Source organism: Phyllobates terribilis, unplaced genomic scaffold (genome assembly GCF_046119375.1).
Source record: "Phyllobates terribilis strain yellow unplaced genomic scaffold, ASM4611937v1 Scaffold_8__6_contigs__length_399053987, whole genome shotgun sequence".
Taxonomy (NCBI): domain Eukaryota; kingdom Metazoa; phylum Chordata; class Amphibia; order Anura; family Dendrobatidae; genus Phyllobates; species Phyllobates terribilis.
This window is the reverse complement of record NW_027362768.1, coordinates 294,236,767-294,261,770: the sequence shown is the minus strand read 5'-3', so window position 1 is coordinate 294,261,770 and position 25,004 is coordinate 294,236,767. Positions and strand designations below refer to the sequence as shown.

Sequence of the window (25,004 nt, the reverse complement as noted above, 5' to 3'; positions counted from 1 at the left end):
GAAATATTAAGCTGACCTTACACATTAGCAGTCAGCCAAGTGATTACACAAGACCAGAATAAAGGCTGCTGTTCGAATTAGATCTTTTGACTGTCCGGCTATCTCTTTGGATTTTCCCATACAGAAGACCCCTCGGCCGAGCGCTCCTGTGTTCTCAATGAGAGAGCCATTAAGCCTCCTCTGGCTGAGGCTTATTTCTGCATCGAACACAAGGACCAGTCTTTGAAATTCCAATGCCTCATCCTTCTCTCCCAGAAATCATCATCATGGCGACCCCCATACACATTTTAATTAATGTGTACTGGGGTCTTGAGACTTGTATCAGGTTTAGATGCAAAGGGAAAACTGCAAGATTTAAAGAATTGGTCTAGCACCTAAAATGTTCTTTCTAAATATCTATCTTTACAACCTAACCACTTCTGTAATTAGCTTTATTTTACAATACCCTGCACTTATAATTTAGCCAATCCTACATGTGTTTGTTTGTTTTTTATTACCCATCAAGGATTTTCTTACAAAATAAATGGCAAAAAGTTTTTTAAAAAAATATAAATTAGTAATAAAACATGATTTAAACAATAGGTTATTTTCTGATGACACATTCTCTTTTAGGTAGTGACAAGATTGTGTCAACCATAGAAGATGACGTATCAGAAACAAGTTGGCAACTGAAAAGTTTCTTTACTGAAGCAGCCGGGCCACAAAAGGCTAAAATAAATCAACCATGCTACATGCATAGAATTTTAATTGTGGAAAAAGACATTTCTACTGCATTGAGGCTGCGGGATAATTGTGTCTGCACCAGCAGATCTACTCATCATCGGGAGGAGTTAGCAAACCTAATGACAAGTGCAATCTTTTCAATAAAAAGTCTTGATCCTTTTTACCTGTCTTCTTTTTCCCAAATTCTGAATAAAAGTCTTTCTCGATTGGTTCGGGAGATGGTGTTCGCTTCAGCAAGGTTAATGCTGACATCAGGTGCTGGATGAATGCGTGCGTTGTGTAGCTGTCTCTGGTCAGACACGTCACAACAAGATTTGGAGATGAACCTGTCAGCAAAAGTCAAAGATCCAACTTACAAGTACAATTTACAAGGTTGGACATTTCTTATAAGATAAACTTTGTGATGTAATGTAAGTAACCCGAGAGATTAGTATAAGACTTGTAAGATCACATTAATCCACTGTTTCCATTGCAATAACAGCATTATGCAGCCACGCTCAGTTGTTTCTGTAGCCCTTTATCTACGGTGATGGCCAACTGGACGCCAATATTCCGCCTGAGCCATGAATGGCTGAAACGAGAATAACTCTTCAAAGGGGTTGTCCGATGAAGACAATTTATCATCTATCAACACGATAGGTGATAACTTATTAAATCGGTGGGAGTCTGACAACTGAGAAATGCGCCGATCTGCAGAAGGGGGCCCTTTCATCCCCGTTTGAATGGAGCTACATATTGCATATCTGATCTGCCCTGCATTCATTTCCTATGGGGCTGCTGAGTGCTGTACTCAACTTTTTACGGTAGCCCCATAGACAATGAATGGTGTGGTATTCGGGCGTTCAACCTGCCATCCAATTTGGTATTGGGGATAAAAGTTCCCCTGCTCATCAGTGCAGGTCTCACTGATCAGCAAGTTATTTCCTTTCCTGAGTATAGGTGATAAAGGGGTTGTCATGTGAAAACAAGTTAAAGGAGTTGTTCACTACCAGGACAACTCCTTCTCGATCAGAATGTTTGCCGCCAATAAAGACACTCATACTCACCTCCTGTCCCTGCGTCATTCCAGCGGTATCTGCACTCACGTTCTCGGGGCTCTCATGACACAAGAGCCCTGTGGCCAATCAGCGCTGGCGTCACCGACCCCACCTTCGGAGGTATTGAACATCAAAAGGAGGTGAGAGCTGCGGCTGCTTTCTAACTTCCTCTTGATGTTCAATTTGTCCAAAGGTGGGGACAGTGACGCCAGCGCTGATTAGGTGCAGGGCTCATGTGTCATCACAACCTCCCACAGGCCCTGGGACCGCAAGTGCCGACACTGCTGGAATGGCGCCAGCAAGGGAGTTGAGTTTAAGTGTTTTTATTTTTATCAGCACCAAACATTCAGATCGAGAAGGAGTTGTCCTAGTAACGGACAGGGGCGCCAAAACCTTCAGATCGAGAAGGGGTTATCCTAGTAATGGACTTGGGCGCCAAATCTTCAGATTGAGAAGGGGTTGTTCTTGCAATGGACATAGGCGCCAAACATTCAGATCAAGAAGGGGTTTTTCTTGTAATAGACAACCCCTTTAAGGGTCTGATTTGAACAGAAAAACGCTGCTAAGGAAGGCTAGTTTCTGACTTAATACACCATTTTTTTATATATTGGACACTGCAAACATCCACTTTGTAGTATGCTCTGGACCCCATATGTAAGGTGGTATTCTCTCCGGAAAGTATATAGCTTCTGGATGAGGATATAGGTTTCATAATGGCTGAGATAACACCGCTGCCTTTTAGCGCTGGGTTTGACCAAGCACAAAATCTTCATGTAGTTTTTTATGTTCTCCCAACGTTTGTGCGCGTTTCCTCCGGATACTCTGGTATCTTCTCCAACTTCAAAAATAAACTAAAAGGTCAAATGACTTCCTATAATTTTGACCCTAGTGTGTCTAAAATATGGAAAGTAGATAGAGAGACCCATTGGGGACAGGGGTTACTGTACATGGTGACAATTCTCAGTACAGGAAATATTTTGGCACTTTATAAGCTGACAAATAATTTCTGTGCATGCAGTATCTGACGTAGAAGGTCTTATGGCTATATTATGCAGTTTCGGGCCCCAGAAGTGTTGCAGATATGTTTTTCAAATTCAATTATTTGGATATGTATTACAAGGAATATTATACTTACTGCTATCAATGATAAGGACTTAGGGGTCACTTTGGGGTCAGTGACAGGGATATGACTGATACATGGAGTAATATATTTTTGGCAATGATCATATATTTAAAAACTGCTCACAAAAAGATCATCTTACCTGTTATCCTAAAGAACTGATCAAAGAGCCCAATGTTCACAGACTGCAGATCATTAAATGGAATTGCAATGCAGTAGCAAGGGTAAAATGCACTCGACGACCCTGATCTGGGCTGGCTGCAGTCATCTATCGGGGAAAAACAAAAATATCATGGATAAGTTTATACACACAGAACAAAAGTTTTAGGCCTTGTACAGATGACCGCAGATCCATGTGCAAAAGAAATCGTATAAGGAGCAACGTAAGTGGATGGATTAGTAGACATGAGCATGTCTTCACAATGAATGAGTGTCCATGTGACAAAAAAAAAAGAAAAAAAAGATTTCAGATCCATGACAAAAATTGCATAGGAAACCAAATTGGGTCTTTTATGATTTATTTTAATTGTGGATGTAAAAAATTAATGTTAAAGATGGACATATAGTCGATATGTAGGCGTGAAAAATGGACAGACAGAATGACAAGTGGAAAAAAAATAATTTCATTTCATTTTGCTGGCTGAAAAGTCAGGCTTTAAAACATAGAGAAATGGTACAATTTATAGCTCTTAATGGTTGTGAAATAAAAGAGGCAAACTTATCAGCTGAGCCGAAAATGTTCCTATTTCCTCCATTGTTGACGTGAAGAATTTTGATCTACTGAGACACGTACAATCTCTTACCCTGTGGATCGCGGCTGATTCTTTTAAATGTGTCATCCAGCACAAAATACACCGCTTTAGTTGACAATAAAACACACGACGTCATTTCTGCATCTGGTAATCGATACAACGTCACGGAGGACCACATCAAATAACGCAATTCTTCATTGTCAACCTGCAATGAGCGTTTGCAGAAGTTAGACCCAGCGCAATGTTCACATACTGGTATAGGAGGCCATACATGCATTCACAAATCATGATAATGAAACCCTATGGTAAAGAATGATTTTCTTTGCCAAAAATACATGTATTTAAAGGGGTTGCTGGACGTTTTCTTAAAGTTGCTGATTGGCGCTGTTCCAGCGATGTTGGTACTGTATCTCCTGGAGGTGACGACTGCAGCTTTACAGTAACAGTGGAAAACCCCTTTAAGTATCAGCATATGTGCTGATAATCTAACTTGTATGTTATTTGCAGCTGGGAATACCCATTTTTTTGAGTGTAAAAAACAATTCCATTCCTCCGATGGGCCGCACATTCACCAGCATGAAACAAATGCTATATTATAAAAGAAAAAAAAGGAACTAAACTTTTCTTTAGAACAATGACCAAAGGGACAACTCAGGGACTGGATTTGTGCTCTTCGAGCCCCTGCTAACGCAGTATATACTGTATACGTCTGGCCAATTCTTGTGTTTCTTACCTCGGAGATGCTGCTATGGAAGAACTCCACCATGCTTCTCCCGCTAAGGGCAGAAATAAAGCGGAAATGTGCAGATGTCGCTAAGTGGAATGCAATCTGGTTTTCTTCAGCCAATTTCTGAAATAAACTTTTGGAAGGGTATAATGTTGGCAGTGTCATCTGAGGTTTAGGACTGCTGGAAACAAAAAGGACAGAGTAGTCCGTTATGGTATCTCTCATATCATATCCAGGGACTGCATTATTTCTTTCATTTACCATCCGTTAGTCTAGAAATTCTCGCTGGTATAGATCTCATCTCAGCTCATCTTATCCAATCCAGAGCTATCATCAGACACTAGCCTTTTCACAATTCAGCCCCCGGGATGATAAGCTGCTCTCCCTTGCTTCTGATTTTGCTGGGACAATCCCTGGCAATTCAGTTTTTTTCCTTCAGAGGACCTGTCTTATTACATGGGGGCCTTTCTAATGAATGGCCGTCCAGGTAATACAAGTTTCTGGCTCTTAGACTGCGATCCCGAGCAGGGGACTCCCTCTAAGATATCTATATGTCAGGGTGTAAGGACAGGCTTGGGATTATAGCTTTTGTTTTTGGTGGAAGCAGACCTTCAGGGGAAAAGTAGTATTAAAGAGAATCTGTCAGCAAGTTTTTGCTATCTCATCTGAGAGCAGCCTGATGTAGGCAGAGAGACCCTGAATCCAAGGATGTATCACTTAGATTACTGGGAGAAAACGTTCTGACACAAATCAGAGTTTTTAGATTTAGCAGTGAAGCAGAGCTGGGGAAGGTAACCCCGCCCACACCACAGCTAACCACGCCCACATCAGGCTCTCTGTGTACAAAGTCCATAGACAGTGAGGAGCTTATCAGAGCAAGGGGTGTTGCTGGACCAGGAATCAAGCTCCGCTGTGTCCAGTAATGATAAGCTTCTGGTGGTAAAACAATCATTGCAAGCAAACAAAAGCACAGAGCTTGATAAGAGAGGAATAGCTGAACTCTTTGTTTTAACTCCTACAACACGCTGTCTTCAGATTACATAGCAAAAATCTGCTGACAGATTCCCTTTAAATGTCTGGCAATACAGATATTGGCTGAGTATTTTATGCACAGACTGGTCAGGTCCATCAAAGCAAGAGCCACTCTTTGTTGGCAGCTTTGCCCTGAAACTAACGAAGAGCGTGGTCCATCCAAGACAACGGTATGCCCCACTAGGGTATGTAGAAAGGGATTGTCTTCATGAGACAACTCCTTTAATTTAAATGGGTGTTTTGGACAACAAAAATGATCACCCATCCATCTACTAGGTAGGTGAGAATTGTTGGATCGGTGTAGATCTTCGATCTCCTCCCGACCCACCACCTGAATCTCTACTGGCCACAGGGGTTCAGCCACGAGGAGCTGAAAGAAGAGACTGGATGCACATGCACCCTGCCCTCCATTCAAAGTCTACTCAATTGAGGTGGAAGGCTGGGTGAAGCAGATGCCCGGCTTTAGCAATTAATGAGATCTACTACTGATCTAACAATTATCACCAAGTGGATAGATGATATTTTATGCACACCAGACTAACTCTTTAAAGGGAATCTGTCACCGGGTTTTTGCTATCCCATTATATAGGGGCAGCGACCTTTATTTCGGCGATGTGCCACTTACTGAGAGGTTTGCTGTCATTTTGATAAAATCTCAGTTTTCTCTCCTACAGATCTAGCAGTGCTCTGAATGCTGAGCGCTTTATAACCCCACCCACAACACGGATTGGCAGCTTTATGCCCGTGTACACAGAAAGCTGCCAATCAGAGGTGGGGGCGGGGCTGGACAACCTGGCAGCAGGTTTACCAGTCTTCCAATAATAATCTCCTGCTGATAAAACAGCGATTTTTATCAAAACTACAGAAAGCAGCTGAATAAGTGACACATCGCTGGAATCAGATTCTCTGTCTCTACATTGTGCAGCTCTCGGATTAGGTGTTAAAAACCTGGTGACAGATTCCCTTTAAAGCAGTGTTTCCCAAAACTCCAGCACTCAAGGCCCCCAACACTTCTTGTTTTCAGGATTACCTTAGTATTGCACAGGTGAGTACCTTAGGCAATTTCTGCTACCTTGATGGAATTACTATGACCTGTGCAATACTAAGGAAATCCTGAAAACATGACCTGTTGGAGTTTGGAAAACACTGCTTTAAAGTGGTCCTTTGGGTAATTCCCAGGCCTGGAGGGCAGTTAAAGAGTAAATACATTTTCATTTTTGCTTTAATAATTTTGTTCAGCATTGAATGTTATGAAATCTTGCAAAAAACTTCATTATGGTGTTTGTCTTCATTCCTGTAAAATAAAAAAGTTTGTGTAAGTGGCTTCCATACTCCTCCTTTTCACTAGTCTATTTTCCTGCCTTTAGCTACATTGATATCAGAACATACTCATTTGGAGTACAGATGATGGCAGTGATGGGTCAGTACCTGTTTCCTCCTGTAAGTGTTGTGCTTATCAGAACAATCTCCTGAAGCAGCTTATCCCTAGAGTTAGTGAGACTGACCCATCACTGCCATCATCTGTACTCCAAATGAGTAGGTTATGATATCAGTGCAACTGAAAGCAAGCATATAGACTGGGGAATAGCAGATACTTGGAAGCCACTTACATGCAAAAAATTTTTGGGCAGGAATGAAGATAAATCCCCTAATAAAGTGATTTGAAAAGTTTCAAAAGTTTCCATGCTGGGAAAGAAGAGATTAAAAATAAATAAAATAAATAACAGTTTAGTTACTCTTTAAATAATATGTCAAAAATTGCTGGTAGACTGCGGGACTCATAGAAATACGTTAAAAAAAAAAAGTGTTCAACTAACCGCACAGTCCAATGTTCTAATAAGTCTTATAATGCATTTAAAGGGAATCTGTAACTAGTTTTTTGCCATGTAATCCGAGAACAGCATGATGGAGGAACTTGCTTGTTCTGCATGCTGTCAATTTGATACAATCTCTGTTTTCTCTGCTGCAGATCTAGCAGAGCTCAAATGCTGAGCCATGTAAACCCCGCCCACACCATTGATTGGTAGCTTTCTGCCTATGCACAGCGTACACAGAAAATTGACAATCAGTGGTGGGGGCGGAATTATACAAAGCTGTTGACTAGGAGGCACGAGTCAGCTAGTCCTGTAGTGATAATCTCCTTCGGACAAAACACTAATTTTATTGAAACAGCCTAGTAAGTGACACATCACTGGAATCAGGGTCTCAGCCCCTACATCATGCTGCTCTCAGATTACATAACAGAACTTGCTGACATATTCCATTTAAAAGTAAACAGTTCCCCCTTACCCAAAAAAATTAGGCCTCACTGCTGTGTATATAGACACACATAAAACAGAGGTCCTACCTTAGAGTCTGTAGTTGGGTTTTCTTTTCCAGAATTTGCTCTGTGGACTTCTCATTGTTTAAGGACTTTAAAATGACAATACTTTTCACATCCTGAACTGAACTCCTCAATAACTTAAAGAGCGGCAAAAAGTTACTTCTACCATTAGGTAACACAAAGGAAGCAGTGACAGTAAAGGAGTCCAAAATGAACCGGAGCACGTGACTGTCCTGAGGAGACTGCTCACTGTCAGTACAGCGGTCTGTGGGATGAACAACGACAGAGGCGATAGGAATCCCGCTCAGTCTAAAAGAGTTGTGCGAACAGTCAGCCATACTTTTATCCTGACAGATCATACGGAAATCAATTCTGATTATGACAATATCTTGTGGTGTGAGAACCAGCCACACCGGACACGACTTATCCCCGTTTTGCTCAGAAAAGTCAAGTTTAGAGCAACCAACACAAAAATCGGAACCTAATTTGGTGTTCTCAAATGGAAGACCTTCCTCAGATTCCTGCCTTGAATGGTCCTCCTCGCAATAAAATAGACAGACTGGGAAATATCCCCGCACTTCAGAGTCTACTAGATGAATCTGATGTTTCTCAATAAGATGTTGGAAAAACCCTTGGACTCCAGGTCCATGCAGCGCAGAAGAGTCTTGGGTCAAAGTTGGACAATTTTGTAAACATCGTGACTGCAAACAAGACCAAAACTCTTCCAAATTCGGAGCGTCTGCCAAAATAATGACAAATTCTTCTCCATTTCTCACACCCAATGCCAGGCAGCTCTCCGGAATGAGGAAAGTCGTTTCACTTAGATCTTCATAATAATAGTAGCCAATCAGTTTCATTATGGAAGGATGGAAAGTGTGCTGGTGAAGTTGGTCATTGCGCATCTCAAACAAGGCGAGTAAAGTATCAGTTGCCACAAGGCATGACGCAAACTGTTTAATGCAGCAGTCTCGCCGGAGATGGACTGTGAAGTTCCAGAGAACTCGTATAATACTGACATCGGGGTCTTCTAAAAGAGGTCTACTAGAAAATCTCTGGTCTCTTTCATGGAGCCCCATTTCAAAATAGCCATCCTCTGGCTCACAACTCCTGGGATCGGCTCTTGGATTATCCTGTGTTTCCATTAACCCCACTAGATGTTGCTTTGGTTTTAATGCATGGGAAATGGATGTAGAAAGGTAAGGGATGAAATCTTCATCCGTGATCGAATAGGAAACACAAGGGATAGAAAATAGAGAGCTGTGAAGATCTGGTACTAGTGGGATTTCCTCTTCTACATGGCTAGAAGAACCAAACAGAATGAATGAGTTAATAATATCAGAAGGAGGGGAAAAAAAAATATGACATACACGAAAGATATCAATTCTAAAGAGGCCCGTTGATAAGTGGATGACGGGATATTTTGCTGCTGGTACTTTCAGCAATTTTTGCAATCTGTGGGCGAGCCTGGCATTATCAAGAAGTAGGGAAATGGCTGAAAAACCAATGAATGAGCCCATTCATCTTGTAAATGATCGTTGCGTTGTACAGTTACACTAGCTGAATAGCTTTAGTTAGACGATCGTTTCTTCATAATCTGCTGATCTAGCTTAAAAATCTTTAGTCTCTGCAGCACAGCGTCCTGAGAAAACAGAATAAATGCTGCCAAGAACATATATATTGTGTACACAATACTATTGTGTGAACGATCATTCTAGAAGTGTGGTCTAAACCGGGTGTTAAAAGCTCGTCAATCTGATTCTATCGGTGGTTTAACAGCCGAGGGTCGGCCAGTCTAAATGCATCCTTAGGGTATATGCACAAGTTCAGTGTTTGCAGAGGAAAAATCTGCTGCAATTACTGGAGAGTTGGCAGGTAAAAAGCGGTGTAAAATTTGCGCATTCTTTGATCCATATTAATTTGAATAGGTGAAAACTGCTGACAGAATTCACACGCTGCAGATCTGAAAATGCTTCAAACCCACAAAAGAAAAAAATAAGAAACTTATGCATGAGATTTCAGAAATATCATTCAATTTGCTGCTAAAACGCTGATTTTATTTGCAGAAAAAAAACGCAACTTGTGGACATGCCCTTAGCTGGCTTAACGCTTCCCGCTACGTAAATTTTCACTCCATGTCTTGAAGCAGCCATACCTTTTTTTTTTCCCCGACACAGACATATGAAGCATTTGTTTTGTTTGACAAAAGTAGTTTAAAGAGTAACCATCATTTTCATTTTTATTTCAAAAATAAATAATACACTATATATTTTATCAGAGAAACAGCTTTCTCAAAATGTTTGAGTAACATCTGTATTCAGTGAAGACAAGTTTTCCCATTACTGATATAAGAGATGACAGTTGCTGCTCATAAGATTCTATGGAGAAAGGAGTAAGGAAATGGGAGGAGCTCTGCATCTAGCTCCTCCCTCTCCCCATAGAATATGATGAGCAGCAACAGTCATCCATCTCACTAATGGGAAAATCTGTCTCCACTGAATACAGATTTTCCCCATGAATTATTGATCAGTCCAAGAGGAGAAAGAAGCCGATTTCTCTGATAAAGATATATTTCAAAATTGCTTCTTTTCATGTGTACTATTGATTTAGGAAATCAAAATTAAGCGATTGTTACTCTTGCTAAATGTGATTTAAAAAAAAAGACCTCACCTGATCAAATTAAGATTTTTGTTGTTGTCTGGCAAAGAGTCGTCAGAAGTGGGTTGCTGAAAAAAAAAAAAAAAAACCATCATGCCCGTCACCACAACATAGCACCCACAAGTAGGGAACATCATACGATGATATCCCACCCCAATAGGGAATATGACGTATATTTTGTGTTGGGTAATTTTTTTTAGAAGCACAAATCCCAAACTGAAGCAGAAGACGGGAAACAAGAATGTGTGTCTTACTTCATCTTACTGGAATATCTATTGCCTACAAATCAATACGATTTCACATGTAAAGCGCCATGGAATAAATGGCGCTATAATAATAAACACATTGAATGCTTCACCTATACAACATGCAGATACAATATATTTCTTTCATTACTAAAGCTGGCCATACAATTTAAAAACTCATTGTCCAAAAGCTTGGAAAGCCAACAGCTCTCTCTGCAGAGCTTTATTAGTAGTGATGAGTGAGAGTGCTCGCTACTTGAGTAAGCATCGGATGCTCAGGTACGCAGAGTATCGTGGGTGCTCGAGTCCCCGCCACGCATGTTTCGCAACTGATAGCCAAAAAACATGCGGGGATTGCCTTCCATACATGGGCAATCCCAGCATGTTTTTTGGCTGTCTAACAGCTGCAAAACATGCAGGGTGGGTGTCACGCAAGGTGTGGGAAAGACTAGTGCAACACAAAGGGAAGGAAAAGGGAAAGGGAGCCCAGACACTAGGGAAAGGGGGGGAGTGGAGACCTCCTAGTCTGGTCTAGTGTCACCCCGTCTCAACTACCGTCCCTATATTGGCTCTGCACCAATCGCAGCATGCGTGCCTCGCCCTAACTTTCCCTGGTGTATGGCTAAGGCTAGTGAAGGGAGGAGATGAGCACTAGTCGATCTCCACTAAGCTCTATAGACAACAAGAGTAGATAAACAGGGGGGATTGCATAGCTTTAGACAACTCCAGACAAATGCGCACACGGCCTCAAGCTCCAGAGAGGACGAAGTACTGCTCTTGCTAAAGCCTCATGAGAAGTAATGAATATTGCCGGCACCTCCCTCTCAGACACACCAGGTATTTATACACCCAGGCCAGGGAGCTATCTAGCCAGAGGGAGGTAGCCGCTGGGTCCTAGCGACAGCCTGCCTCTAAGAAGATGTCTGTAACGCCAAACGTAGAGATCTCCTGCAACCAACTGCAGGGCGACTGTCTGTCACCTCTGACACATCCGTAACAGTGGGGACTCGAGCACTCGCGACACTCTCGGTCATCACTACTTATTACATATCCACACTTGGCTTGGTCGTACGTGTATGTGTTCTCAATAGGGAAAGGGGTGTAAGCCCCTGTTAGATTACTGTGGCATGTGAACAAGAAGATTGGGCATGCTGAAGTCCAACAGCCTAACCCTTCTGTCATCTGACCCCTCAGCTGTCTGAGAGTAAGTCCCAGCAAATTAGTTGGAATGGCCAACATTAATCTAACCAGTATTGCCAGCTTTAGAGTACATATAAAAAAAATAGTGGTGATTAGGACATTTGCAAAGCAACAGAAAGATAGGAGAAAAGCTGGAAGCCGCATGGTGATTGCACCCACCCACATAACTAAGATATGCAGAAGCCTAGAAATAAAAGTGCACTGCTAGGAGTAGACTGTGACTTTTCCCATGTGACATGCACATATAAGGCAAAGTTAAAAAATATATATTGAGAAAAGTGTATTGTAACTCTGCAAGTAGGGTGGACGGTGTCCGGAATATCACCTCTGTGTTTTGTCCCCCATCGTGTAAGGAATGCTGAGCTCCGCATTTTTGCTGTGAACTTGGGCGGTCAATGTGTGTCAAGCTACTGGAGAATTTGCTGATTGAGGACTTGTCTAAGAAACAGAAAACGATCAATCATTTGTAAGAATCACATCCTGGACACTAAATAAAAATAGGAAAATGGTGATATATTTACATTTAGTTATTTCTTTACATTTGTAGGTCAACTGCTATATAATACAAGGTAGATCGAACACCGTCACTGATAGCAATCTTCTGCACAATCAGGTGAGAAGAGATGTTGGGCGCTATACACCGTGTGCACAATTATTAGCCAATTTGTATTTCTGATGATCAACTTTATTATTGAACAATCACAGAGCTGTTGGTCAATCCAAAAGGTTAATAAACCTGAATATTTAAGAAAGTAAAAGTGAGGATTTGTCTTTCTTATGAGATTAGCTGTGTGCAGAATTATTGGACAACTAAATGAAAAATGGTAATTTTTCCATGTCACTTGTTTATTTTCATCTGTTTAAGTGAGAATAACCAAACAACTCAAAATGTACAGAATTACATTTCTGATATTTCCCCCAAAAATATCAGTCACTAATATAGCCTCCCTTCTTTTCAATAACCGTCATAAGCCTTCCATCCATGGAGATGGTCAGTGTCTTAATCTGTTGACGATCAACTTTTTGGGCAGCACCAACCACAGCCTCCCAGACACTCATCAGAGAGGTGACTTCTCCTTCACTGTAAATCTCCAGTTTAAGTCTGTGTGCCCACGATGCGTTTTTTTAGCGTTTCTGCAGCGGCAAAAAGGCTATAGAAACGCTTAAAAAACGCATGGTAGAAGGCCTGCCATGTTCCCCAATGATAATCCGCATGTGCTGTGCACATGCTGCGGAAATTTCCGCTGCGGATTATCATTGCGGAAAAATCCGCAGCACTACCAATTATTTTGCAGAAGTGCTGTGTTTTCACCGCCATTGACTTGCATTGGAACGCATGGAATCCGCATCACTGCATCTGTACATGCGGAATCCATGTGTTTCAATGTGCGGATGGTACCCGGGTCTGGGGGAGAGGAGACTCTCCTCCACACCCCCCCCCACCATAGAACCTGTAAAAAAAAAAAAGAAAATATTATACTTACCTTCTGATGGCCCGCGGTCTCCTTGTCTTCACTTGCCGGCAGATCGCGGTAGACTAAAGGACCTGCGCTGACGTCATCTAGTCATGTGACGGCAGGTCCTTCAGTGTAGTGTACCGCGAGCTGCCGGCAAGCCAGGAAGGAGCGAAGCAAGACTCCGGGGGTCATCGGAAGGTAAGTATAGATTTATTTTTTTAATTTTTACCATTCTTATAGTCACACTATATAAATCCATGCCGGTTGCATGGATTTATATAGTATGACCAAGTTGACAAGCACTTTCCAAGTGATGCTAAAATCGCTTGGAAAGCGCTTGACAACCCGCATGTGGAAATGCATGTGAAGAACGCTTCACATCCGCATGTCGCTGGCAGGAAAACGCATGTACAATCCGTATGTACAATCCGCATGTACAATCCACATGTACAATCAGCATGCGTTTTTTCTGCCAGGGAGATGCAGAAATGTTCAGGAAAAAATCAGGAGCATTTCTGCATCGTGGGCACATAGCCTAAGATGGGTCGACAAGTTCTCAGTAGGGCTTAGGTCAGATGAGGAAGGGGACATGTCAGTATTCTTTCATCTGTAAGGCCTAAGACGAGAAGTGGAGACTTTGATGCTGCGACGGGGCATTGTCCTGTACAAAAAAATTATGGTTTTCTTCAAATTTGTAGACTTTTTTTCTGTACCAGTGTCTTCTAAAAACTGGCAGGTTTGGGAGTTGAGTCTGACTTCACCTTCAACCTGAAAAGGTCCAACTAGTTCATCTTTAGGGGTAGTCCACTACTTTATATCCCCCCTCCATGTATCCCCCCGGGGTCCCTAAGACGTCTTGTAATTACCTTACGTTGCAGATAATGCCTGTGAGCGGCGCTATCACTGGCCACTCACAGGCATCACGTGACCCCCGGCTGTAGCTGACTCTGACATAAGCTGATGTCACGACAAGTGCTGGCAGCAGTCAGGGGTCATGATCTTCCTGGTTCCACAGTGGATGCTAACCCCACCCACAACCCAGCAGCCACCGTGGGAACCCCAGCGCTGAGTCACGCCTCATTTGTCGTGGGTCATGTGATGCCTGTGAGCGGTCACCGATAGCGCCGCTCACAGAAGGTATTTACAAGAAGTCTTAGGGGCCAAGGGGGTATACATTGGGGGGGGGATAAAGTGGTGGATAACTTCTTTAATAACCCCAGCCCATTGCAGTAGCCCACCTAGCATTTGAGTAGAAGTGGAGGTCTGTGACTGTTACCGATCCAGCTATGGGCTCATCTGTCTGGTCCATCAAGAGTCACTCATCTCATCAGTCCATAAAACCTTTGAAAAATCTGTCTTCAGATTGTTTTTGGCCTAGTCTTGACCTTTCAACTTCAGTGTCTTCTTCAGTGGTGTTCGGCTTTCAGCCTTCCTTACCTCGGCCATGTCTCTGACTCTGAGCACTGAACACCTTGTACTTCTGGGCCTCCAGGGAGGTTGCAGTTCTGGAATGACAGCACTGGAGGATAATGGCTTCCTGGTCGCTTCATGTTTCTTCTCACATCTTTGGCAGTTAATGTGTGGCTTTTTCTCAACAGGTTTTCTGTGACCCTGTTGACTATTTGCAACAAAACTTTTGATAGTTCTGTGATCGCGCCCCAATATCTTAGCAATTTCAAGTGCTGCATCCCTCAGTAAGACTTGTAACAATTTTTGACATTTCAGAGACAGTTAAGTCTCTTTTTCTGGCCTATTTTCCCTGAGAAACAAGCTGCCTAATAATTCTGCACTCCTTGATAAAGGGTGTTGTATTCTTAGGCCTCACCCTCTCTCATTACACAAATATTCATCACCTGATCTGCTTCATCCAATAAAAATTCAAGTTTATACAACATGGAAAATCTGCATAAAAAGGATGATGTGGTCAAAATACTCAGATGCCTAAAAATTGTGCACACAATGTAGTTGTCAAGAAAGTACCTTGTCCTAATAAAGGATCGGGAAACTAAAAGGGCTGTGTCAAGCAGCAATAGAGGCTCTTCTGCTCTGTTCACTTGCACACAATCCACATAATTTGGGCCATGCTTTCTATTGTAGCATTGTCCTGTTCACTTTAATGGCACCCATCCGGCATAGTTTTGGCAATGGCTGGAGGCACTATTGCCTTTTGCATGGGATCTCTAGAACCAGTACATGAGACTCGGTGTCACACGACTGCCTGCATCCAGTGTGCTTCCTGGATCTATCCCATATAGGGGTCATCAATGACATATTCCAGGACAACCCCTTTAAAGTAGGGGCGAGTTTATTGATAATCTAAATCTTACTAGAAACGACCGAGAAGGATGGTCCGGGAGAAAGATGTCTATGCGCATCTGTAACCGGGGATGATGCATATGTGTACCAATATATCTTCAGCAAGAGGAAACGTACTGTGGTTGATTATCCATATACAAGCTCGTTATCACCGGAGAATATCTACGTGTTTTCCTAGGGAAGGTGATCGGCATTTGTACCAACTCTAGTAGAGACATTTTTACGACACATACACAATCAATGATTCTTTAACTTCTCTTTAAATTGGTTTTTCGGTAAGAAGACGCTTCATCTTAGGTACAGGTAATAACTTCTTACTGGTATAGCCCTTTAAACATGAGGAACAGATGTTTTCTCGCATGGATTGTGCTTTCTCGGCCATTGTTCCATACAGCTCATCCTATCAGAGGCCAATCATATTATAGGGAGACATAGATTTTAGTGACCAGTGAGTTTATAGATCCCAATTCTTCATCAAGCTAACATTTATGACTTTTCTTAGATCCTAGGTACAAAGATTTCTTCGAGGTGAGAGAGTCTTGAAGACTGCGCAGAAGGGTCTGTTTAGTTAATTACAACTTTAGTACTTCTTTTCTGATTGAACATTCAATCCAGGCAAGCAGCGTCTACTTTAAAGTCTCACATTGGGAGCAAAGATCAAGGGAACCTGAGGTTATGCATCTATGTGCTGGAAATGAGTATCTTGCGTGGGAAATTTCCTATCAAAACACTGCATGGAAAGGCCAGAAGTACTGCTGACTATAGCAGACCGGCCAGAGTCATTAGTTCATGGACGAGAAGTGTCCTGAACTGAAAATAAAGCAGTAAATTTATCTCATGACAGCAAATAGATTCCCTAAAGTAATTTCTTGAATCTCTATCAGCAAGTTTTACTATGTAATCTGACAGAAGGCATATTGTAGAGGCAGAGACCCGGATTCCAGCGATTTGTCACTTAGTTTAGTAGGTGCAGCAGTTGTGATAGAATCACTGTTTTCTCTGCTGCAGAGCTTGGAATGCTGAGCTCTGTATAACTCCGCCTACACCACTGATTGGTAGCTGTTTATTTAATCTACACAGAACGCTGCCAATCAGTGGTAGGGGAGTGGCTGGACCAGGAGGCATGAGACGCCTAGTCCTCTAGTGATGATCTCCTGCTGATAAAACACTAATTTTATTGAAACAGCCCGGTAAGTGACACATTGCTGGAATAAGGGTGACTGCCCTACGTCCTGCTGCTCGCATACTACATTGACAGATTCTCTTTAAAAAGGTCTCATCCTTATAAATGTGCCGAGATGCTTGATCAGCATTGGTTCCTTGGGGTTAAAGCCCCACAGATCAAACATACTGAAGACCAATACTTAGAATACATCATCAATGTTCAGAGACTAAACTTTCTAGGAGTTTCACATTTCCGGCTTGTGTGAGACTTAAGACACCAAATCTGTGTAAATTGTGTGGCTTATTCATCCTCAACGTAGGACATGTTTGATGCGTTGCAAAGGGATGTCGTAAGGTGATGGCATATCCAACCTTTGGGAACCCCCTCCCTTGGTCCCACCAATCCGAAGAAGGAAGGGGATAAAGTGCTACACTAGCTCTCCGGTCATTTCTTAGGATTATACACTGCACGATTGGATAATGTCTTCATTCATTATTCAGAGCGGATGTAGCATTTTTACACTAACTAGGGCTAGAATTAGGCTTGGAAATAGGATTAAAAACAGGGTTATGGCCAGGGATAGAAATATGGCTAGGATAACAGAATTGCTACATAATAAAAGAAACAAAAAAAAACATGGGTTGTATGAGATAGTGACAGGTCAAGTGGCTGTAGATTGCTCTATTTTCCCAAGATTCTTCTGATATGCATACTTGGCTCCAGGAAACATACAAGTCATCCAGAAAGAACAGGAACCCTGAGATCCCTAGCAAACTATAGTTTGCTATAGGTTTAATCAATTCCTGCTTCCAGGCCTGGAAAGATAGACAGGTTTGGTAACGGGAATGTCCTTCCCTTCCAGGCCTGATTTTCTCTGTCGCCCTCCGTCAGTCCAGATGTTGGGCCGATTAGTTACTGGGATAAGTAATGTGTGCACATTAGTTGGAGGAAAATGATCTGAAGGGGCCATGTCAAGAGACTCGTTACTGAGGACTGTTCACCTCCGGTTAGTCCTTTCAGAGTGAGATAACACTAAACCTCTTGGTTTCTTTTTCAGGTGGTTGGTAGTATGCCATATCTCGGCTACAGCCAAAACACAGAGACCAGAACAGTGGTGGGAAGACGGCACTGGAGGGAGAGTATGGTCTGTCTTTGTTATTTTACATTAAAAAGAATAGTATGGGATCCACTTTTCTAAAATGCGAAAAATCCCTTTAAATGTTATTGCACATCAACAGAAGAGTTTTTTTGTGCGCGGAGGGAGCCATCCAAAACCTAGTGTCAATGGTGTGATGAATGTAACCTCTCCTTACCCTCCTGTCCACCACCAAAACTAAAATAAATTCATATTTAAAAGGGTTTAGCTTAAAAAAATAAATCTTTATATGCCCTGATCTTTACCGATTAGCCTCAGAAGTGGCAGCTCAACTGCTAGATTGTGTTAAGCAGTCAGCACCCCCCTCTTCACAATATGCTCTGACACACGCAGACATAGAAAACCTTGTCATGCGTCAAGTTCAGGACTGGAAGGGTCTGGGATCTAAGATGGAGTGGCTACCGGAGGATCGGGGCACTTGGATCATTGGATAGCTTTCCAAGCACGTACGGATGATTTAGCTACACGGTTTACCTCGAAAACTACTTTAAGCTCTCATTGAAAATGCACTATATAGTTCTAACATTCTCTACTTTAGTTAATTGAGAAACGCCTGTACTTTGTCATTTGCATCATTCTTCACAGATCTTCGTGTTTTTAGAAATAATTAATTGCTCTTCACAGTCCTGTTAACATTACCAATATTAAAGTGGAAGGAAGGTCGATCACAAAGCATTTGACAAGGTCTATTTATTGGCAGAGTTCTGATACTTTTACAGTGTAGTTATGGACTCTCCAGCACAAAGAGCGGCATACTTCTCTCTTCATCATGAGCCGATTCTGAGCGCAAGTATTTATCGTTAATTAATTTCACATATTGTGGCCCCCATAAATTCATAAGAGACCATTGGGGGCATTTCAACATTTAAATACTTATTTTAACACGATTTCTTCCTGTAACTGGTATATTAGCCCCAGTTAAAGTGGAAATTCATCCTCCTGGCTTCCTGTGTGTCTTATAACCAATCAGCTTCTGCTCACTAGATGCAGCGATCACATGACTGCTGGGTAAGCAGGAGGAAGCGCCGACAACATTTTCCATCACTGTATACCTAGCGCTAGGTTAGTGCTGTGTATGTAGCGAAAGGAAAGGCAAAGGCGGTAATAAACCCCTTCTGCCTTCTATGGGGAATCTGGCTGTGCCTGACAGCTGGCTCCCCGATCCCCCAGCTGCACGATTGTGTGCGGCTGCTCTGCTATGCAGTGACATTCTAGAGTGTCACTGCAGAGCAGCATGTGTACCGCCCGGACATCTGTTGTCTATACTGTGACGATCTTTTAGTGGGTTCACAAGATATGGTCACATTGCAGATTCTTGCAGAGATTCTGGCAAAAAAGAACTATTATTTTTGTTGGGATTTTCAAATGAGTCAAAAACGCATTGGATATTAACGCAAACAAAAACACAAAGCAAAAAATTTAACGAGACTGCATCATGGGAACTCACCCTATTTATACCAGCAGGCAGTAGAAATAAGGTAATCAGTTATAGAAATAATGTAAAAATCAACAATGGCACTAATCTGGGCTTTCTCTGGGTGAAGTCAGCAGGTGGACCTACTTAGTGACCGACAGTCTTCCTTCAAAGACTGTTCAACTCGAAATATATGTCAGCACCGCCCACTGGACTCAAAAGAGTAGGGATCAATTAAAGTGTTATTCCCAAAATTGCACATTATCTCTTGTACAAAATGGGGAATCACTTGCTGATCCGTGTGGTGCCAACCACTGGGAAGCCTGAGAACAGGGCTCTGAAACTCGAGGAACAGAGCTCGGCAGAGCCATGACTCGAATGGAGCAAACGTTTCTTCCGGTATGGAGTGGAGGATGAGCATGCACAATGCATTGAGCGTTCGGACATTTCCCTTAGTCCCATAGACAATGCATGAAGCGGAGATAGAGCCTGGAAGTCTGCTTTACCGAAAAAAAGAGAGAAAAAAGCGAGAGAGAAAAAGAAAAAAAAAAAAAAGAGAAAAAAGCCAGAGAGAAAGAAAAAAGCCAGAGTGATAAAAGCCAGAGAGAAAAAGATAAAAGCGAGAGGGAAAAAGCAAGAGGGAAAAAGCGAGAGAGAAAAAAATAAGAAAAAAAAAACCAGCGAGAAAGAGAAAGAGAAAGAGAAAGAGAAAGAGAGAGAGAGAGAGAGAGAGAGAGAGAGAGAGAGAGAGAGAGAGAGAGAGAGAGAGAGAGAAAGAAATAGAAAGAGAAAAGGAGAAAGATAGAAAAAGAGAACCCAACTTTGGATTTATCGTGTTCGACCGAACTTTCGTCCAAACTTCCACGGGTCCGCTCATCCCTACTCAGCATCATTCAAGACAGAGCTTTGCAGACCACTGGTCTCAGGATTGCTGGTCCCAGTGATCAGCAAGTTAGCCCCTACCCTATGTAACACGGGAGGACATACTATTTTTGGAATAACCCTTTAAAATACTGAATGTTTTCCCACAAAACTATATAAAATCAGTCTGTTTAGCTCATCTTTCCTAGAGATATAGATAGCACTGTATGCACAATGTGACAGGCTCCCTTTAACAGTACTAAATAGAGGGACAATTCCCAGAGACAAAAGATACATACATGATTACCTTGACTGGAGATAACAGGCCGAGAGAGAGGTGAAGGGGAAGCGTTTACAGGAAGAGAGGAGCTGGCAGATGTGAGCCGGACGTCCTCACTCATCTGACAAATAAAGTGATATAAGAGAGCATGAAATAAGCAGGAGAACAGGCAACACTTAGCAAGACAACAATCACAGGAAGGACTACGGCTGTCATTTGCTGGACGGAACATCAGTGAAATAATAAATGCATTTATTCAGCTTGTCATCTGTAGAACCTGTTATCAGGCATGACCATAGTACAGAGCCAGCATTGGGGTCTTCTCATCTTATGGAAAAAAATGTGTCTGATGTATAGATACCGTACAGCAAGACCACCCTTAAGGAAACTTCATTAGTAGAACACTGTCCCTAAGTGCCACTTAAAAGGGAACCTATCACCAGGTCAAAAATAGCTAGTTTTTGCCCATATTTTATCCGAGGTTAGACTTCTGATTACTTTTTTTTTTTTTTAAAATCCGCCATTCGGTTCCAAGTTTTTTAGTCTTTACTATGGGGGAGGGGGTGGGGGGGGTAAGTGTGGTTCACAGGGTAATTATGTACAGCAGTCTAAAGACACACCCCCAGGAAATCCCGCAAGTCACGCCCCCAGGAAATCCCGCAAGTCACGCCCCCAGGGAATCCCGCGAGTCACGGCACCCAGGGAATCCTGCGAGTCACGGCACCCAGGGAATCCCGCGAGTCACGCCCCCCAGGGAATCCCGCGAGTCACGCCCCCCCAGGGAATGCCGCGAGTCACGCCCCCCCCTTGCTAAAGATGATAACATTTACAACCAAATATGAAGGCCCATACCTCTGGAGCCATATGGCAGATTGAAAAAAAAAATAAAATAAAAATAAAATAGAATATAAAATAATCAGCGGAAATAAAATGAAAGCCAAAACTGGCCACTTTTGACCTGGCGACAGTTCCCTTTTAGAAGCAAAAATATAAAATGAGTGGTGGGATGGTCACTATGCAACATGGAATACTCCACTTTCATCATACACTGATTTTATAGCACTGACATGATCGGCAGCCCTGTACACAGGTTTTAAGAACTCACGTCACTTCTTGTTGGCTGTGGATTCACAATTAAATTCCATTATCACTCACTATGACTGATTTCATAGAAAGCCATTGAGGCCACATTATGTCACCCCTGGTAAAATCAAGGCATGAACTCAAATTTATTGAGAATTCTGTATTTTTTATTTGTTACCAATATAGAAACATTGTCGTAACGCAAGAAACAAAGAATGGTAGCAAGTGAACATAAAAAAGGTAATTTTCTATCATTTATACATTGATTTGTAGGTGTTTCAGTCTTTGCATGTCTGATTGTATTGACTGCATACAGTTTATTTTTTTTTAATTTATTTTACCCGCTTATATAGCACCATTAATTCCACAGCACTTTACAGATATTATCATCACTGTCCCCATTGGGGCTTACAATCTAAATACCCTATCAGTATGTCTTTGGAGCCTGGGAAGAAACGGGAGAACCTGGAGGAAACTCACGCAAACACGAGGAGAACATACAAAGTTGTCCTTGGTGGGATTTTGTCTTTGGTGGGATTTGAACCCAGGACCCCAGCGCTGCCAGACTACAGAACCAACCACAGCAAGTAAAATATGTGAGTATTGGCAAGTTGTGGTTAATTTACTTTGTTATTACACAGCCTGCTACTAGTCAAATTTCAGAACATCCTGGACAATGCCTATACTCTGAAGAACCCAGGCAGAACGGAGCGGAGGTCGATCATTCATTCTAAAGGGAGAGCCGAAGATCAGCAGATCGCAGTGCTCGGCAATCTCCGACGATACCATCGTTAATGAATGGAGCAGCTCTGCGAATGATCGGCCTACACACTCCATTCAGCTGGGGCTCTTCTTTTCTTCAAAGTCCGGATTGTTGGGATCGCTGGAAGCTGCGCTGGTCAGTCCCCCAACGATTGGAAAGTCATCACCAATCCCATGAACATTCCATCTTGAGAATAACCTTCAACATAACCTTATGACTAGACTTGTCCGCCTCACTCAATTCACTTAAGGGAGGCAGCGTACCAGAGACTCCTGACAGTGCACACACTGTACGCTGTGAGGATTCACAAGTCTAAAGTCACACAGTGTCTGTAGACGAACCCAAAGCTTGCACAACCCCTTTAAACGCAGAGTCTAAGATTAACAAACAGCATTTAAAGGTTAAATAGCAGCGATACTGTTAGAGGCAGGCGTTGGCTGTATAATACACCCTCTTCACGGTGTATCAGTACATCATGGAGTCAGAAGGGTTGGTGACATTTATTGTGCAAGGTGGCTAGTTGTCGATGGCTGGTCTCTGTGATGTAGCCCGGAGTGTTTCTCTAGTGTACATAAGCACTAAGAGGTTAATTTGGTGCACCTGGGAGCCAGGTAGCTAGAAGAGAATGACGGGTCTAGCTACCCACAGACCTCACCTCTGGGTGTGGTTAACAGTCTATAAAATGGAGGCTGTTGTTTGGCACATGGTCTGTGTGTCTGGAGGGAGAAGGCCTCCAATGTGCGGTTGTCTCCAGACTGGGCCGTGTACTGGATTCCTACCAGCCTGTGTGACCACAGGGCTGGCTAACCAGAGACTTTGCTCAAAGGACTGTTTTCTTTGTTTTTGCCTGTACTAAAGGTTGTTTGTTTGCATTTTTCTTTTGAGCGGTTTATGAAGCAAATAAACCATTATGGACACTTAAAAAGGAACATGCCTCCTGTTTGCCTCCCATCGCACCCAAGTGAGCACGATCCCGACAATTGTAATAGTCTCCTCAATTTAAAGGGAACCTTTTGCGTGATCCAAACCAGGGGCAGATCTTAATGTATACTTGTGGAAAGACCTGTCAATCAACTAGAATGGGGCGGGAATAAGCCAGCTGGGGCTGGTGCTGGAGGACTCTGGTCTCTCCCTATGGTTCCAGGCTGGATCTTCAAACTATGTTTTCTCTGAAACAATACAGTGATTCAGAGAAAAACATATATCTGGATACAATTGTGTCGCCATTCTCCGATTCATGCTGCTCCTGGTTGAATCCAGTGACCGGTTCCCTTTAAACATCCATGTGATCTCAATGAAGGACTATCGGTGAAAATTAAAAAGAGTCTACCAGAATGCAAAAAATGACAAATAGGAGCAAATATACCGTATTAGTGCCATACATAGTGCCATGAGAACTGGTGTCTTATTCAGCCACCTGATAAATTAAGGCTGTTTCTAAAATATGGTCCTTGATACATTACTTCTCATTGCCGTTTGTCGGCATGAAACAGGATCGTGTCCAAACAGAATACAGAATTTTTGCACTCAATATTAATAATTAATCCATAATATTGTGTTGCGCTTTCCACAAAAGAACAAAACTTTACCAAACGCAAACTCGCATACATTATTTCATAGATTTTTATTTCTCTAATACTGTCAATGTACACAACATATTATAACAGGAACACGACATGAGAGATCGGATACAATAAGAATTCGGACGAAGTAAAGGGATTCTCACTTTACAATCTCAGTCAGGTCTCCATGATTGCTTCTAGCAGACACATTCACGTACATACATAAAAGGATTAAAAAAAAGACTCTACAATGCGCTGTCCACGTAGGGACCAATGAGGGTTTGCTGTTGGGACGTTCAGATTTAGTGACTTCAGGACGAGACTTACATTAAACTCGAAAGCAGGGATGTAGTCCAGTAAGAGTGTTTTCCTATACCCATCTATATGTGACGGCCAGAGGAGGTCGGGATTATGGAAACTACCTTGCTGTGGGAACTCCCATTCACTTCTATAGGAGTTACAGAAACAGAGGCACAGCCTGCTATGAAAGGTATACATGGGAATATCCCTTTAAAAAGGAATCGTCGGTTCGACTAATGTAACTGTATTAATAGATACTTGTATTTCCCCAATAATAACCTCAGAGTGATATATGTATATATATTACAGCCTCTTGGACAACTGAGTGTTGCAATTCCAGTTATAGATAGGATGGGGCCAATTCATCAGTTTTCACCAAAAGTGCAAATTTTTCGTGCAACAATTTTGTATCTTCTGTCATTTTTTACACCAGTTCTGGCAAAATCTTTTTTTTTTTTTCCTTATTTTTTTTTTTAAGTCAGCAGTGTTTTACCAGTAGGGGCATTGCTGACAAATTCATTCTAATTCATGCCAAAGAAGTGTTGTAAATTATGACTTAAACCATACATCACTTAATAAATTTGGTGTTTTTTGTGCCATCTTAATCCAGCAAACTGTTTATCAAGACTGTCATACATACTAGCAGTCTTGATGAACTGTGGCCGATATGCCTACACACCGACACTGTCCGATCAGGGCTAACAGTGTTGCAAATACATAAACCTACATATGTATGGTGAGCAAAGAGTAATGGGCCAATAAGCACAAACATATAGAGATAATCTTATGAAGGAAAAGTGCAAGGCACAATAACATAAGAGTAAAAAATTGCC

At 42.2% G+C, this 25,004-nt stretch overlaps 1 protein-coding gene across 5 annotated transcripts in view; it reads right to left on the bottom strand.

The window, feature by feature from the left end:
• NISCH (nischarin) overlaps positions 1-25,004 on the bottom strand; it is a 63,107-nt gene that overhangs the window by 13,971 nt on the left and 24,132 nt on the right. Inside the window, exons 13-20 of one of the 5 annotated variants that reach the window (XM_073644423.1) lie at positions 20,491-20,584; positions 12,140-12,252; positions 10,382-10,437; positions 7,739-9,013; positions 4,366-4,540; positions 3,684-3,837; positions 3,023-3,148; positions 888-1,049 (exon numbers count right to left, since the gene is read on the bottom strand). In XM_073644423.1, coding sequence (XP_073500524.1) covers positions 888-1,049; positions 3,023-3,148; positions 3,684-3,837; positions 4,366-4,540; positions 7,739-9,013; positions 10,382-10,437; positions 12,140-12,252; positions 20,491-20,584 — 2,155 coding nt within the window. Of the gene's footprint in view, positions 1-887; positions 1,050-3,022; positions 3,149-3,683; positions 3,838-4,365; positions 4,541-7,738; positions 9,014-10,378; positions 10,438-12,139; positions 12,253-20,482; positions 20,585-25,004 lie in introns of those variants that run through there. The other 4 variants (XM_073644424.1, XM_073644425.1, XM_073644426.1 and 1 more) reach the window with 4 other exon arrangements.